Source organism: Pecten maximus, chromosome 5, assembly GCF_902652985.1.
Source record: "Pecten maximus chromosome 5, xPecMax1.1, whole genome shotgun sequence".
Lineage (NCBI taxonomy): Eukaryota > Metazoa > Mollusca > Bivalvia > Pectinida > Pectinidae > Pecten > Pecten maximus.
In genome coordinates this window covers 39274744-39293085 of record NC_047019.1, presented here as the reverse complement: position 1 = coordinate 39293085, position 18342 = coordinate 39274744, and the positions used below count along the sequence as shown (strand labels likewise).

The following is an 18342-nucleotide window of genomic DNA, read 5'->3' as shown; positions in this document are numbered from 1 at the left end:
GGCCCCGCCCCTCAGGCCCCAGGGGTCACACCAACTTCATTTATATAAAATATGACCGCCCTCCCCAAATGATGTTTCACAACATATCTGGTTGAAATCCACTAAAGGGTTAAGGAGGAGTAGGATTTTATAGCAAAATTTCATCAAAGTTCCCCTTTTGGGGCCCCGCCTCTCAGGCCCTTAGTGGTCACACCAGCCTCATTTATATAAAATATGACCGCCCTCCCCAAATGTTGTTTCACAACATATCTGGTTGAAATCCACTAAAGGGTTAAGGAGGAGTAGGATTTTATAGCAAAATTTCATCAAAGTTCCCCTTTTGGGGCCCCGCCCCTCAGGCCCCAGGGGTCACACCAACTTCATTTATATACAAGAGATCCCAGAGGGATCTTGGCGCCCACCATTGAATGATCTTCATAAGTTCCATGTCAGATTGATCTTTTCTCTACTTTTCCCTTCATTTTACTAATCTGTGCAAATTGAGACATCCCTCCAGTACTTTTCAAACAAGGGAATCCTAGCTATATAAGAAATTTGAGATTTAACGATAATGGCTGTTTGTTTGCCAGGTTGTTTTGAGGACAGACTGGTCCAAAAATGCAATACAAGGGACCAGGGGGAACCTACTTATGAGATTTGAGCAAGATCCATTCAGTACTTTGAGAAATAGAGATAACAAACTTCAATTGTCAAAATCCAAGATGGCGGTCTGTCGGCCGTATTGTTTTCCAATTGATCTCAAAATGCAATAAACATAAAGAGGCACCAAGGGGAACCTCCATATGAAATTTGAGAAAGATCCCTTCAGTACTTTCTCAGAAATAGCGATAACAAACTTCAATTGTCAAAATCCAAGACGGCTGACTGTCGGCCATGTTATTTTCAGATTGGTCTCAAAATGCAATATGCATAACTAGGCACCAAGGGAAACTTACATATGAAATTTGAGAAAGATCCCTTAAATACTTTCTCAGAAATAGTGATAACAAACTTCAATTATCAAAATCCAAGATGGCTGCCTGTCGGCCATGTTGTTTTCAGATTGGTCTCAAATCGCAATATGCATAACTAGGCACCAAGGGAAACTTACATATGAAATTTCAGAAAGATCCATTCTGTACTTTCTCAGAAATAGTGATAACAAACTTCAATTGTCAAAATCCAAGATGGCTGCCTGTCGGCCATGTTGTTTTCAGATTGGTCTCAAATCGCAATATGCATAACCAGGCACCAAGGGAAACCTACATATGAAATTTGAGAAAGATCTCTTCAGTACTTTCTCAGAAATAGCGATAACAAACTTCAATTGTCAAAATCCAAGATGGCTGCATGTCGGCCATGTTGTTTTCCGATTGGTCTCAAATCGCAATATGCATAACTAGGCACCAAGGGGAACCTACATATGAAATTTGAGAAAGATCCCTTCAGTACTTTCTCAGAAATAGCGATAACAAACTTCAATGGTCAAAATCCAAGATGGCTGCCTGTCGGCCATCTTGTTTTCCGATCGGTCCCAACATGCAATCTGCATAACTAGGCACCAAGGGGAACCTACATATGAAATTTGAGAAAGATCCCTTCTGTACTTTCTCAGAAATAGCGATAACAAACTTCAATGGTCAAAATCCAAGATGGCTGCCTGTCGGCCATGTTGTTTTCCGATCGGTCCCAAAATGCAATATGCATAACTAGGCACCAAGAGGAAACTACATATGAAATTTGAGAAAGATCCCTTCAGTACTTTCTCAGAAATAGCGATAACAAACTTCAATGGTCAAAATCCAAGATGGCTGCCTGTCAGCCATGTTGTTTTCCGATCGGTCCCAAAATGCAATATGCATAACTAGGCACCAAGAGGAACCTACATATGAAATTTGAGAAAGATCCCTTCTGTACTTTCTCAAAATAGCGATAACAAACTTCAATGGTCAAAATCCAAGATGGCTGCCTGTCGGCCATCTTGTTTTCCGATCGGTCCCAAAATGCAATATGCATAACTAGGCACCAAGGGGAACCTACATATGAAATTTGAGAAAGATCCCTTCAGTACTTTCTCAGAAATAGCGATAACAAACTTCAATGGTCAAAATCCAAGATGGCTGCCTGTCGGCCATGTTGTTTTTCGATCGGTCCCAAAATGCAATATGCATAACTAGGCACCAAGAGGAACCTACATATGAAATTTGAGAAAGATCCCTTCTGTACTTTCTCAGAAATAGCGATAACAAACTTCAATGGTCAAAATCCAAGATGGCTGCCTGTCGGCCATCTTGTTTTCCGATCGGTCCCAAAATGCAATATGCATAACTAGGCACCAAGGGGAACCTACATAAGAAATTTGAGAAAGATCCCTTCAGTACTTTCTCAGAAATAGCGATAACAAACTTCAATTGTCAAAATCCAAGATGGCTGCCTGTCGGCCATGTTGTTTTCTGATCGGTCCCAAAATGCAATATGCATAACTAGGCACCAAGGGGAACCTACATATGAAGTTTGAGAAAGATCTCTTCAGTACTTTCTGAGGATTAGCGATAACAAGAATTGTTTACGGACGGACGGAGGGAGGGACGGACGGAGGGACGGACGGACGGACGGACGACGGACCACGGACGCAGGGCGATTTGAATAGCCCACCATCTGATGATGGTGGGCTAAAAATATGACCGCCCTCCCCAAATGATGTTTCACAACATATCTGGTTGAAATCCACTAAAGGGTTAAGGAAGAGTAGGATTTTATAGCAAAATTTCATCAAAGTTCCCCTTTTGGGGCCCCGCCCCTCAGGCCCTAGTGGTCACACCAGCCTCATTTATATAAAATATGACCGCCCTCCCCAAATGATGTTTCACAACATATCTGGTTGAAATCCACTAAAGGGTTAAGGAGGAGTAGGATTTTATAGCAAAATTTCATTAAAGTTCCCCTTTTGGGGCCCCGCCCCTCAGGCCCCAGGGGTCACACCAACTTCATTTATATACAAGAGATCCCAGAGGGATCTTGGCACCCACCATTGAATGATCTTTATAGGTTCCATGTCAGATTGATCTTTTCTCTACTTTTCCCTTCTTCTAAGTCTTACTAATCTGTGTAAATTCAGAAACAGCCCTCTAGATCTAGTACTTTTCAAACAAGGGGAACCTATATATAAAATTTAAGATTTAGCGATAATGGCTGTCTGTCAGCCATGTTGTTTTCCGATTGGTCCCAAAATGCAATACCAGGGACCAAGGGGAACCTACATATGAAATTTGAGAAAGATTCCTTCAGTACCTTCTGTACAATAGCGATAACAAACTTCAATTTTCAAAATACAAGATGGCTGCCTGTCAGCCAGGTTGTTTTCTGACTGGTCTCAAAATCCAATATGTATAACTAGACACAGAGGGCAACCTACATATGAAATTTGAGAAAGATCCCTTCAGTACTTTCTCAGAAATAGCGATAACAAACTTCAATTATCAAAATCCAAGATGGCTGCCTGTCGGCCATGTTGTTTTCCGATTGGTCTCAAAATGCAATATGCATAACTAGGCACCAAGGGAAGCCTACATATGAAATTTGAGAAAGATCCCTTCAGTACTTTCTGAGAAATAGCGATAACAAACTTCAATTATCAAAATCCAAGATGGCTGCCTGTCGGCCATGTTGTTTTACGATTGGTCTCAAAATGCAATATGCATAACTAGGCACCAAGGGAAGCCTACATATGAAATTTGAGAAAAATCCCTTCAGTACTTTCTGAGAAATAGCGATAACAAACTTCAATTGTCAAAATCCAAGATGGCTGCCTGTCGGCCATGTTGTTTTACGATTGGTCTCAAAATGCAATAGGCATAACTACGCACCAAGGGAAGCCTACATATGAAATTTGAGAAAGATCCTTTCAGTACTTTCTCAGAAATAGCGATAACAAACTTCAATTGTCAAAATCCAAGATGGCTGCCTGTCGGCCATGTTGTTTTCCGATTGGTCTCAAAATGCAATATGCATAACTAGGCACCAAGGGGAACCTACATATGAAATTTGAGAAAGATCCCTTCAGTACTTTCTCAGAAATAGCGATAACAAACTTCAATTATCAAAATCCAAGATGGCTGCCTGTCAGCCATGTTGTTTTCCGATTGGTCTCAAAATGCTTTATGCATAACTAGGCACCAAGGGAAGCCTACATATGAAATTTGAGAAAGATCCCTTCAGTACTTTCTGAGAAATAGCGATAACAAACTTCAATTATCAAAATCCAAGATGGCTGCCTGTCGGCCATGTTGTTTTACGATTGGTCTCAAAATGCAATATGCATAACTAGGCACCAAGGGAAGCCTACATATGAAATTTGAGAAAAATCCCTTCAGTACTTTCTCAGAAATAGCGATAACAAACTTCAGTTGTCAAAATCCAAGATGGCTGCCTGTCGGCCATGTTGTTTTCCGATTGGTCTCAAAATACAATATGCATAACTAGGCACCAAGGGGAACCCACATATGAAATTTGGGAAAGATCCCTTCAGTACTCTCTGAGGATTAGCGATAACAAGAATTGTTTACGGACGGACGGACGGACGGAGGGACGGACCACGGACCACGGACGCAGGGCGATTTGAATAGCCCACCATCTGATGATGGTGGGCTAAAAATATGGCCGCCCTCCCCTAATGATGTTTCACACCAAATTTAGTTGTAATCCACCCAAGGGTAAAGGAGGAGTAGGATTTTATAGCAATATTCACCTAAGTTCCCTTTTTGGGGCCCCACCCTTCTGGCCCCAGGGGTCAGACCAGCCTCATTTATATAAAATATGATTGCCCTCCCCCAATGATGCTTCAAACCAAATTTGGAAGTAATCCACCCAAGGGTTAAGGAGGAGTAGCGTTTTGAAAGAAAAAGTTTACAGACGGCGCACGGCGGACGACGACGGACGAAGCACGATGACTATAGGTCATCCTGACCCTTTGGGTCAGATGACCTAATAATTACGCAATAGTTTCTGATTCAGATAAAAAATATAGCCATGCAGAGATTATACTGTACAAATGTTTAACTTTTGTGTCACAAATGAAACCTGTACTGTTTTGGGGCCTATAGGCTACGCATTGCTCGAGCAGCTTCGCACAATATTGCGAAAGAAAGAAGGTTTAACGATCAATTGACATTGATTTAAATAAAATACTATCATTTTACTTATTTATAAATATGCCATTGTTCAGGCAGATGTATCAGATTTACAATGGATGTGTTTATGTCAAATGATTTTACTCTGCCGAGATTTTCGTCGATATAGACTTGGATAGCCCAAGTTTTCTCTGGCCATTTCACCATGTCTGGTGTAGGGCCAGAGCGCACTACTTTATGAAAACGTGGAATTATCTGACACCGTTTGGTGTCGCTAAGAATCTGGTGCAAATACAATAAAATCGGGAGTGGCATAACACCTACCTTACATATATGGATAAATGAGATATTTACCGTATTTGACCTAATAAGGGCGCAGGGCGCGGGTAATTGACAGTGGGGGGCGCCCTTATTAAGATTAGTTATTCTGAAGTTTTATGAAACAGACTCTACCTTATAGCAGAATACCCAAGGCTGTACATGTGGAAACGATAAAATATGCAGTCATAAAAATATTCCAGATGAAGATATCTGTTCATTATCATATATTAAGCTTAAACATCACTTGAATATTCCTGTAAACTTGTAAACTATGCCAGCTGATCTTTAGACCAGAGAACGTGTTCCACCATTTACATTGTATGTTCAAATGGAACTCTTTTGTGTTCTATTTATAGACACAGGTGATTTCCCAGATCATATCAGACATCGTTTTCTTTGACCTAATAATTGATTTACAATGTCTTTTACTAGCTTTCTGTTCTGAACAAAAGTTATTTATCAACAAGAATGAAGTCTTTTAAGTTTTAATTTATCTTCAAATAAAGATGGTAAGTTATTATTTGTATGTACAGTGTTTAGTTTCGGGTGCTCTTTGCACTGACATGTCATCTGTAGGAATAGACAAAATTTGGTGAAAACTGTCTTCCAGTTTACTTTATGTGTTCAATTTTCTTCAGCAAATTAAGTAATACTTAATTTGCTGAAGAAAATTGAACACATAAAGTAGCAAAACATTTCACATGAATTATTACTTTTGAACACCATTTTGACACTCAAAGATTTATTTCCTTGAAAAAAGGTAGGGGTGCCCTTATTAGGTCAAATAAGGTATTTACCCCAGAACACCCATTTAGTCCCACCTGGGTGTTTTATTCCATCCGTATATAATATATAGTATCATATAATCAGGTCGGGGAAACCCCTGGATCGGCATATAATACATCGATCGACCTATAGGTGTATACCGCGATCGACGTATATTGACACGTTTTTGACACAGTTTGTGCCTCAGTCACACGGCGAATCAAAATCATGCAATCACCGCAGGTAAACATTTTTCGTGCGCACAGCCTTGGTCTTACTTCTAGCCGAAAAAGCTGTAAAAGCATGCAATATGTACTCAAACTGACGTGGCATTAAACATTTTGGTATAAATTCACCTGTGTTGGCTTTATTCTTGCGAGTTCCTACGAAGCAGCCTGTACACATGTTACATCACCCGCCATTGCAGAAGTACACGTATATGGAAAGCGTAGCATTCGGAAGATATCCGACTTTTTGGTACGTAAAATTACATAAGTTCATGCAAACATGTATTCTACGGTGAACCACAAGTGCTATACAATATTGAGAAATACATGTAGACATACATTGCAACGTTATACTTAGAACCCAACACAAACATTTAAAACCGGAATACAAAATGTGTTTAATTGTTATATAATTATTCATTACAATATTCAAAATACCACAATTGAAAATTTATACATTTATATTACTTAAGTTTCAATAAAATTATAAAAAAAAAGTAGAATTCTACATTTCCGAGCCTAGTTGTTCAAAATATTATTAGCTTAATCATTTGCATTTGATTTTTAGTGGAAAGAAAATCATTGCTCATTTGAATACATTCCTTAAAATCGCCAGGTTGTAGTCATATTTACAATTAAAATTTTGCAAAGCTTTGTCAGGTTCGTGTTACCAGGAATTATTTTATGGATTTCAATTAGTTTGCATATAAATATTAGTTTCAGTATGTTTTGAACAACAATAACAACGAAAATTGAACACATAAATGTAACATCATTGAAATAATTACTAATGATAAACGAAAACTTAGTTCAATACATTGATTGTTAAGAAATGTGCTTTGTTTGGTTGATTTAACATGTTTCTCGACATCCAAATAACAATTATGGTTATCTATGCATATATGCTCCTACTGCGTTTCCATAGATAACATCATCTCCTTTGTAACGGATGAAGATTCCGAGAAATAGTGAGCCCCTACATCCGGGTTAATTGAAGATGGCGGCATACCTGGACCAGTCAGACACTTGACATAATTCGCAATCAGGTTTGGGTAGTTTTAATGCATAAAATGGCATTTAAAACTTATTTTAATTAATATTGTAGTAGGGTCATCACAATTATCTGAAATTATTTACATAGCATCTACATTCATGAAATGTTCATTCATGGACATTCGTAAAAGCAAGAGAACACGCTCCGATACTTACCATCTTGCGACTCTGTTCGTAATGACTTGCTCGGCCCGAAATGCACGTGATACGTCGATCGCGGTATACACCTATAGGTCGATTGGCGTATAATAGGCCGATCGATGTATTATACGCTGATCCAGGGGTTTCCACGACCTGATAATAGTAGTGCGCTCTGGCCCTACACCAGACATGGCGACAGGGCCAGAGAAAACTCGGGCTAAGACTCGGATAGTTCGAACTCGCGCTTATTTTCTGAAGCATAATTTCGAATAATTCGAACAAGTTCGTCAATATTTATTTAATTTTGTTCGAATTAACCGGAGGTTTACCGTATAAATAATCACTGTAGAGGCCTAGATAGTTTTGTCTAATTTTATAATAAAAAGTCTCTATGATAGTCTATGTCATAATGTGTATATCGAATTAGTCTCATTATTGAAAATAGAATATCGATTAAGTGAACAGTAATTTATCGGATTAACCAAACCTGAGACAATAAAGCCATGGCATGTTACCTACAGGCAATAAGCCAAATTATCATCTGTCCGTGGCATATAACGGAAGAATGTTTCGTTGTTTTCAAAACATCAACATTTGTGGCCATCACATGCTAAGTTACCCGAGACTTATTGTGCCTACCGGTTTTGCAGGATGAAGCATTTCTTTTGTCATCGCATCTGTAAGTCTTTCTCGCTCCTCATGGTAGCGACGCTGCTGTTCCAATAAAGCCTCCATCGTTAGATAAATACAAATCCTCCTCTGAATATATTCAACATACGCACCGGCGATGCGTGTTGATCAGTGTCTAATAAATGCTTAACAGACACACGGATATCCACGCTGAAATTAAGCGCTCCGATCACCTAATTGCTAAAGCTAGCTGCTTATTTGGAAATTTACGAAACTAAAACGTTTTCAAGTGTTAAAAGATGCATAATCCAGCATTGTTTTATATCACTCAAAGATAATTAAAATGAATTAAAGTAATAATGAACAATTCTTTTACAATATTTACAGTTAAGATAACATTGAAGTTGCCTCCCACTTTTAACGTTTGCATTCAGAGGTCTTAAAATCAACTGTCCTGAAATTAATACAGTTACCTCCCCTGAATAATGTTTTTCTCCCAAAAATGATATCAGTAATGAGTTATAAGTGCCAGCTGTTCTCCATCTATATATGCCTATTAGGCATCATTTCAGTATTAATATATAAACTGTGACATGGCACAAAACCAAACCATCATTAATTTAATTAGTATCACTAAGGATTGGTGTACATGCAGTACTTAGACTTGTCTTTTCTCTTTTTTTTTTGTTGCATTTTGTCTTTTCTCTTAATTAAAAAGAGGGAACCTGCAAGACCAGCCAGGAACTTAATTCCTGAGAAAATAGTTGAATGATAACTAAAATTGACAGCAAAATACCAATATATTAAAACCATAATTTGAACTCAAAGTTTATAAAGCGAGGGCAAACTGTGAATAAAGTATCTTTATATACTTTACCAAAAATGTTGACGACATTCTTAATAAGACGACTTAAGATGACAATTACAGAACCACTAGGCATATCAACAAACATCAAATATGTTGATATGATTTCCAAATGAGATCATAATGTTGACCATAAAACTTTCCGACAGGCTTCATCAACCAGCTATAGCTGCATCTCTCAGAACCTTGTAATGCTATTTTTTCCATCAAAGTCAACATCTGTCAAAGTTAGTGTGATAAAGGGAATTAACAAACCCTTGCATACTGAATCAACTGGGTCTAACATGGTAGGTAGGGGATGCAGGAATGTTACTGTCTAGAAATGGAAAAATAACAATTGGAAAATTGAAATTATCATGCTATTATCATATACAGTTTAGTTTTAAGTTGTAGATGCTAGTAACATTGGCCTATTGGACATTTTGTTTTTTAGATCAGCAAGAGAATTTACCATCAGCATGGAATTCAAGAAAGATTCGATCATCTTCCACTTTCTGAGAAATAGCGATAACAAACTTAACTACTGAAATCTAAGATGTTTGCCTGTTAGCCATTGTCTATTTGGATCACTCAAAATTCAACATAGGGGAGCCTATATATATGTGAAATTAGAAAAACAAGAACAGCAAATCTATGCAAAATGGCTGCTGTCTGCCATTTGTTTATTCGATCAGTTATCTATTTTACAAGGAGACCTACTGTATAGGAATATGCATACATCATTTCAGAAAGTTCCATGAAAAATTTCCCCCGAGGCAAACAATAACAAATTTATTTTGTCTAAATCCAAGATGGCTGCTTGTCAGCCATTTTGTTACCCAATCAGTCTCAAAATGGATAATGCAAAAGGCCAAAGGGAAATCTACATTTGTAATTTGAGAAAGATCCATGAAGAACTTTCCAAGAAAAAAGGTGATATCAAACTGTCAGAATTCAAAATGTCTGCTTGTCATGAAATTTGAGAAAGATTGATCTTTACAGTATAAATAAAAAGTGATGATAAGGATTGCTTACAAACAGAATGATAACAGACCATGGGTGAAGGATGATAGCCCACCATCTGATGATGGTGAACAAGAGGCCCATGGGGCCTGTATCGCTCACCTGGTTTGATTTGACAAAACGTCAAAATAATGTTCATGTTCAATTTGTTAATACACATACTCTCTAAGGGACTGAAAGACCCTATGTATTATTTTTACAACATAATTGTGTTTAAAGAAACTAATTCCCTTAGGGTGGGGAAAGACCCTTGGGCCTATTTTTACATAAGAATTGTGTTTATCCCTTAATGTCCAGCGATGCTATACATAGTTATGGGATGGAGGGTTACAGTAACCATTTATGCAAAATCTGTTCCCCTTTCACCAAGAATGTTTCTGACCAAATTGGGTTCAAATCCATTTAAAACTTTGACTAGTAGCGATATAAAGACAAATCTCTATTTCCCCTATTTGGCCCCACCCTTCAAGCCCCTTGGGGGTCAGAGTCAATATTTATATAAACTCTCTTTCCCCCTTCCCCCAAGGATATTCCAGACCAAATTTGGTTCAAATCCATTCATAACTGTATGATAAATAGCGATTTAAAGGATAAACCCCTATTTTCCCTATTGGGCCCCGCCCCAAATGCCCCTGGGGGTTCAGAGTAAAAATTCATACAAACTCTGTTCCCCTTCCCCAAGGATGTTCCTGACCAAATTTGGTGAAAATTCATTCATAACTTTATGACTAGTAGCGATTTAAAGGATTGACCCCTATTTCCCTTTTTGGCCCCACCCCTCAGGCCCCTGGGGAATGAGAATAAAAATGTATACAAACTCTGTTCCCCTTCCCCCAAGGATGTTCCTGACCAAATCTAGTTAAAATCCATTAAAAACTTTATGACTAGTAGCAATTTAAAGACTAATCTCTATTTGGCCCCGCACCTCAGGCCCCTGGGGGTTCAGATCAAACATTTATACAAACTCTGCTCCCCTTCTTCCAAGGATGTTCCTGACCAAATTTGGTTCAAATTCATTTATAACTTTATGACTAGTAGCGATTTAAAGGAGCGATTCAAATTTGGTCAAAATCCACTGAGTAGTTTAGGACTAGTAGCGCTTTAAAGGAAAAGTTGACGAACGGACGATGGACGCCGCGCCATGCCATAAGCTCACCAGCACTTCAGGCCAGGTGAGCTAATAAAAACTAGACTACAAAGTAATGTTTACCATCTGATAATGGTTAATAACAACTAGACTACAGAATAATGTTTATATTTTTATTCATATTGCACATTTGAATTAATCATCCTCAATTTCAAAGCCTTTGGCAAATTACTTTTTGTTTAAACATTTGATAAGGGATATAATTATGTACATATCAAATCTAACAATTAAGTGCTGATTATACATTGACTGTTCTAGATCAAGGACGAAAGACAATTCAAACAGCCAACCATCTGATGATGGAAGGCTAATAAACACATGTTCTCATGAGTCACATGTGACATATTAATACAAACAACAGTATTTACTGTAAAAAAATAACAATTAACATAGGAATGTTACAAAAAAAAAAAAAAAAAAAAAACAAACAAATTCTTTAAATTGGTGATCAGTTAAATATATTATTATAAAGTTTTTTATAAATACAAGTGTACAATATTATATATCTCCATAAAACTGCAGCCATTTTTTTTGTTCGTGTCATTATATGTGTATGAGTGTACCAGGATACAGAAATGTTGATGTCTGACAGGACTATGTTGATGGATTTGAAGTACTAGGCACAGCAATGTTGATGTCTGGTAGTATTTTACATGTTGTTATGATGTCAATTTTATCCTCCAGGTAAAACAGGTCATTAGTCAGTAATCTCATGTTGTGGGAAATATCCTGTAAAACAAATAAGATAGTAAATCTATTGTGTACCAAACAGAACAGTACATAAATAGGACAGTAAATATACTGTAAATAGCAAATAGGACTATAAATATACTGTAAATAGCAAATAGGACAGTAAATATATTGTAAATAGCAAATAGGACTGTAAATGTACTGTAAATAACAAATAGGACTGTAAATAACAAATAGGACAGTAAATGTACTGTAAATAACAAATAGGACTGTAAATAACAAATAGGACTAAATATACTGTAAATAACAAATAGGACAGTAAATATATTGTAAATAGCAAATAGGACTGTAAATATACTGTAAATAACAAATACATGTAGTACTGTAAATATACTGTAAATAGCAAATAGGACTGTGAATGTATTGTAAATAGCAAATAGGACTGTAAATATACTGTAAATAACAAATAGTACTGTAAATATACTGTAAATAGCAAATAGGACTGTGAATGTATTGTTAATAGCAAATAGGACTGTAAATATACTGTAAATAATAAATAGGACTGTAAATATACTATAAATAGCAAATAGGACTATAAATATACTGTAAATAGCAAATAGGACTGTGAATGTATTGTAAATAGCAAATAGGACTGTAAATATTATATACTGTAAATAACAAATAGTACTGTAAATATACTGTAAATAGCAAATAGGACTGTGAATGTATTGTAAATAACAAATAGTACTGTAAATATACTGTAAATAGCAAATAGGACTGTGAATGTATTGTTAATAGCAAATAGGACTGTAAATATACTGTAAATAATAAATAGGACTGTAAATATACTGTAAATAATAAATAGGACTGTAAATAACAAATAGGACAGTAAATATACTGTAAATAACGTTAACACTGTAAATGTACTGTAAACTAGAGGGATCTTGGCGCCACCATTGAATGATCTTTATAGTCAGATTGATCTTCTCTCTATTTTCCCCTTCCTCTTACTAATCTGTGCAAAATGGAGAAACATCCCTCTAGTAATTTTCAAACAAGGGGAATCTATATATGAAATTTGAGATTTAGCAATAATGGCTGTCTGTCGGCCATGTTGTTTTCAGATTGGTCCCAAAATGCAATAAAAGGAACCAAGGGGAACCTACATATGAAATTTGAGATAGATCCCTTCAGTACCTTCTGTAAAATAGCAATAACAAACTTCAATGGTCAAAATCCAAGATAGCTGCCTGTCGGCCATGTTGTTTTCTGACTGGTTCCAAAAAGTGCAATATGCATAACAAGGGACCAAGGGGAACCTACATATTAAATTTTAGAAAGATCCCTTCAGTACTTTATGAGAAATAGCGATAACAAACTTCAATGGTCAAAATCCATGATGGCGGCCTGTCAGCCATGTTGTTTTCTGATCAATCTCAAATGCAATATGCACAACTTGGGAGCAAGGGGAACCTACATATGAAATTTCAGAAAGACCCCTTCAGTACTTTCTGAGAAATAGCGATAACAAACTTCAATTGTCAAAATCCAAGATGGCTGCCTGTCGGCCATGTTGTTTTCCGACTGGTCCCAAAATGAAATATGCATAACTAGGGAGCAATGGCAACCTATACATGACATTTCAGAAAGATCCCTTTAGCACTTTCTGAAAAATAATGATAATAAGAATTGTTTATGGAGGGATGGAGGGATGGATGGACGGACGGATGGACGAACGGACGGACGGACGGACGGACCACGGACCACAGGCCACAGACGCAGGGCAATTTGATTAGCCCACCATCTGATGATGGTGGGCTAATAAGGATTGTAAATAATCTATAAATAGCAAATTGGATTGTAAAACCTCTGTAAAAGTTTTGTAAATAACAAATATGATTGTAAGAATACTATAAATATCAAATTACAAAGCTGTATAATTCGTATACATGTAGTGTTAACATATTGCATGAAGCAGAAACTTATCAGACGTCATAGAAAATGTAGATACAACATGTATACTTGCTTTACCTGGTATGTCTTCGTTAAAAGCATTTCAATTATTTCTCATAAATAAAGCATACCACAGCCTTTACAATGACTTACTGGTGCATTTTCTGCAAAGGTTTCAATCTTGTGAAGGTATAATTTATTTACAAGAGACAGTTAAAGGTTGTTACTTCTGAAGCAAATTACAGTTTTTTGATTAAATGGAACAAAGCACAAATTTAACATTGTCAACATCCTGTATCAAATTTCACACTGGGCTCTGAAAAATGTGTTATTACATCAATTTAGATGGAAATCTCTGAACAATTTGAAAGGGAAGTAACTTTAACCAGAATAAAAGCCTTTCTGTTATAGAAAGAATAATCTACCAAAAAAGAAAAAAAGAAAAAAGAAAGTCTTCTTTTAAAATTAGGGTTTGTACAGATGTACTCTCTACCTAACTGTATAATCACTATGAAAATACAGCATTACTTACATGGTTTATTTGGGCTTAAGTATTTTATCATTGCAAATGTGTTTCTGACGTATTATTATGTAGCAGGATATGAAAATGGCTGAATAACTAATAATTCTGAAAGAATGTTGAATGTAACAGGTAATTTCACAACAAAGCTTATATAATTAGTCCAAAGAAATTAAACCACTACAATTTATATGTGGTAAACCTTACCATGACAACACTCTGTGATTTGTGGAGTTGCTGTGTCGTGTTGTGGAGGTCTTTAGTTGACGTTTGATAGGCCTGGTGAACAGCATCAACAATATGGCGTCTCAATGAGGTATTCCTCTCCCCTACAAATTTCACATCACTTTGATACAAATCTTGTGATTATCATCATGCTGATATTGATATTGGGTTGGTTATCAAATTATAATCTCTTTAAAGAGCTGAAGAAAGACATGGTTATGTACAGTGTGAAGTACATTTTCAGAGTGACAATTGATATTGTGTTATGTTGTACATGTATAAGCTTATAATCAACATTTGACCAGGAGACTAAAACTGCTTACAATAATTATATTTCCTTTTATAAAAAAGATCAATCATGACATCCATTAAGAAATTACTTACTTAATTTCCTATGGAGCAAGCTGAAATATAAAAAGTTCATCATACAACTTATATAAGTGATCAATAATCTGTATGTATCTTCAAATCAAATTCATTTTGTAATCAAATCATTATAACCATATTATTAGCTATAGTTTACTAAAGTTCAACATTAAAAATATCATTTGTGCATTCATGATGATACTTCAACTAGCAACTACGAAAATGATTCAGCAATATTAAATTAATTAAACAAGGGCCCGTTGGTCGTTGGAGGGCCACAACATACGCCCGCCGCAATATTTGACACTTGGAAGAGGGTAGTTTCACAGGTTGTAATGCTTTAAAATGAAGTATCATTGTTGGAAAGTTGGAAGGAGATATTGATACACATAATGGTGTGTAGTCGAAACCGAAGGGCAACTTTAAATGACGAGATGTATATATGTTGCAAATATGGGAAACCTTGGTTTAGACACAACAACACAAAAATTAGTTCACATGTTATATACAGAATATATATATTAAAACAACCTCTTTGCAAAGAATCAGCCTCCTAATACCATTATTAAGTGAATGGTGAGCAATTACAAAATTTTAACCAAAACATTAACTCAAGAATATTGGAAAAACAGTTAAGTCCATAATATGCCAAAATTTTTAAAAAATCATAATAATTTTTACAATTTCAACTTCTACTTGTAAAATTTTGGTATGCGACACTCCGGCTCATCAAGATGTATATTTGTGATAAGTATGGAGAGCCTGGGTTGAGTAGTATTGGAGTTATGGTCCGGACAAGTAAAATCATCAAAGGGGAATAACTCCACAAATACAGGGGGTAAGGGGCATGATTTTGGTATGCGACACTCCAGCTCATCAAGATGTATATTTGTGTCAAGTATGGAGAGCCTGGGTCGAGTAGTACTGGAGTTATGGTCCGGACAAGTAAAATCATCAAAGGGGAATAACTTCGCAAATATGGGGGTAAGGGGCATGATTTTGGTATGCGACACTCCAGCTCATCAAGATGTATATTTGTGTCAAGTATGGAGAGCCTGGGTCGAGTAGTATTGGAGTTATGGTCCGGACACCATATGTGCCCGCCCGAACGCCCGTCCGCCCGCCAACATGATAACATAATACGTCCCGTCTTTCGTCGGGAGTATAAAAACTAAGTGGGAGATCAGCTTAACTTTTGTGTTGTATTTACATCTATACATCAGCTCTCTATGGGTGGGGGACTGATGGGTGATAGAGATGGACTATCTAACTAGATCTGTAGACATTAGCTGTCTCTGGGTGGGGACTGATGGGTGATAGAGATGGACTATCTAACTAGATCTGTAGACATTAGCTGTCTCTGGGTGGGGGACTGATGGATGGTAGAGATGGACTATCTAACTAGATCTGTAGACATCAGCTGTCTCTGGGTGGGGGACTGATGGGTGATAGAGATGGACTATCTAACTAGATCTGTAGACATCAGCTGTCTCTGGGTGGGGGACTGATGGGTGGTAGAGATGGACTATCTAACTAGATCTGTAGACATCAGCTGTCTCTGGGTGGGGGACTGATGGGTGATAGAGATGGACTATCTAACTAGATCTGTAGACATCAGCTGTCTCTGGGTGGGGGACTGATGGGTGATAGAGATGGACTATCTAACTAGATCTGTAGACATCAGCTGGGTTGGGAAGTTATAGGTGGGAGAGATGGACTAGCTTACGTGTCATGTTTAGGTCTATAGACATCAGCTGACTTTAGAGTTGGGGAGGTAGAGGTTGACAATTGGTCTCCAGAAATGATATCATCATTGTCTCCTTTACCATTCGTGTCCACTATAAAATGAACCAAAGTTATAAATAACACAAACCTGCATGATGTCTCTATCTTTGTATCAATGCAAAATTGTAAATCGATATCATTACATAGCAACACATATTTCATCATTTTGTTTTATGAAACTACATATACAAAACTATTACATGATAATTTCTAGTTTTCTAAATTAATCTTAAAAAAAGGTGATTTCAATTATCAAAGTTTTAATTATTATTAAGTCTCACTGAATTTTTTTTTAGCGTGAGCTGACAAGATCTCACTTGATACAGAAAAATCCTCTGGATGAAAAAAGTATTTGACCAGACATTACATAAAATCATGTGATTTGTATTACAAATATGGCCCCGAAATGTTTCGAAACTCAGAGCTGGATCATAAAATGAGTAGATCAACCTATTTGTGGTATTTTTTATTATTTCCCCCAACCTTTTAGAGGAGGAAATTCTGGTCTGTCCTGTTTAGTAGGGACATCTGCTTCATCATCCTCAGACTCTGAAGCTTCTCCAGATACCACAGTCTGCTCAGGATCTGTGGTATTCTATATAAACATAAGGTTAAAATGTCAAATAAATCATACAGGACGGGAAAAGCAGGAGGGATGATCAATTCACTAAAGATCTGGGTGAAGATCTTCGTTATATCAGATAGTTTCCTATCGTATGTACACGAATGAAATCTACCAGTGCATTTTATTAAACAAATTTTAACACTTTTACCAATGACCACACTTTGCAAATGTTTTCATACACGATTACCAAACTATTCAACAATAAAAAATATAAGAGGTAGGTGCAATGGCCGACATATAATACCAGATGTCAGACGTTAATAGTGGATGAATAAATGGGAAAATGTTGGCAAAAGTGAAATTTGTCGTTTTCATTAAAATTTATCACAGACTTTATTGTCGGTACACCAACGAGATTGAACTTTACGGAATTGAAGAAATATGTTAATGCAATTCATCACAAAATAATTTAAGAAAAGACGAACATTCGTCACTGTAGCATCAACTTCATCGTCGTCCGACTCGGAAGCTTCACCGGGGACAACTGTCTGCACAGCAGGTTCCATCGCAATAGTTCTCCTCCCACGAAATGAAACTAACCACTGTCACAAAAACGCTTATTTTTCCGCAATAGAATCAAACACTTGTTCGACTCGAAATAGCCTTGCTCAAGTTCTAATTGAGATTATCTAACACAATAAGGCCAATGCGATATATCAGTAGTCTTTGTTATGCATGTACAACTATGCACAGGCAAATATATGATATAAAATATAAAGACAAAAATAAGACGAGAAAAATGTCATTTGATAAAAATAGATAAAAAATTTATAAACACATTAATTTTACCAAAAAAAGAAAACGTAAATAAAAGAAAAGAAAACATCAAATCATTCCCCCCAGGAAGTCATGAAATCGGTAAATCGGTGTAAAACTAATCTTTGCCATTTCAGGAAGCAAAATCTTTGGGGGCACCTAT

General features: G+C 36.7%; 2 protein-coding genes across 2 annotated transcripts in view; both read right to left on the bottom strand.

Annotated features, from left to right (window-relative positions):
- LOC117327998 (splicing factor 3A subunit 3-like) overlaps positions 1-8436 on the bottom strand; it is a 36151-nt gene extending 27715 nt beyond the window's left edge. Inside the window, exon 1 of the mRNA XM_033885291.1 lies at positions 8255-8436. Coding sequence (XP_033741182.1) covers positions 8255-8350 — 96 coding nt within the window. The 5' untranslated portion in view covers positions 8351-8436. The remainder of the gene's footprint in view (positions 1-8254) is intronic.
- A 2922-nt stretch (positions 8437-11358) lies between these two features.
- On the bottom strand, positions 11359-17977 carry LOC117327996 (biogenesis of lysosome-related organelles complex 1 subunit 3-like). Its single transcript, XM_033885289.1, has 6 exons — positions 17849-17977; positions 17282-17393; positions 16740-16851; positions 15032-15051; positions 14630-14751; positions 11359-11988 (listed from the first exon to the last, which is right to left on the bottom strand). Exons 1-6 carry the CDS (start codon positions 17927-17929, stop codon positions 11854-11856), a joined length of 582 nt encoding a protein of 193 aa, XP_033741180.1. The 5' UTR covers positions 17930-17977; the 3' UTR covers positions 11359-11853.
- Between the last annotated feature and the right edge of the window lie 365 nt (positions 17978-18342).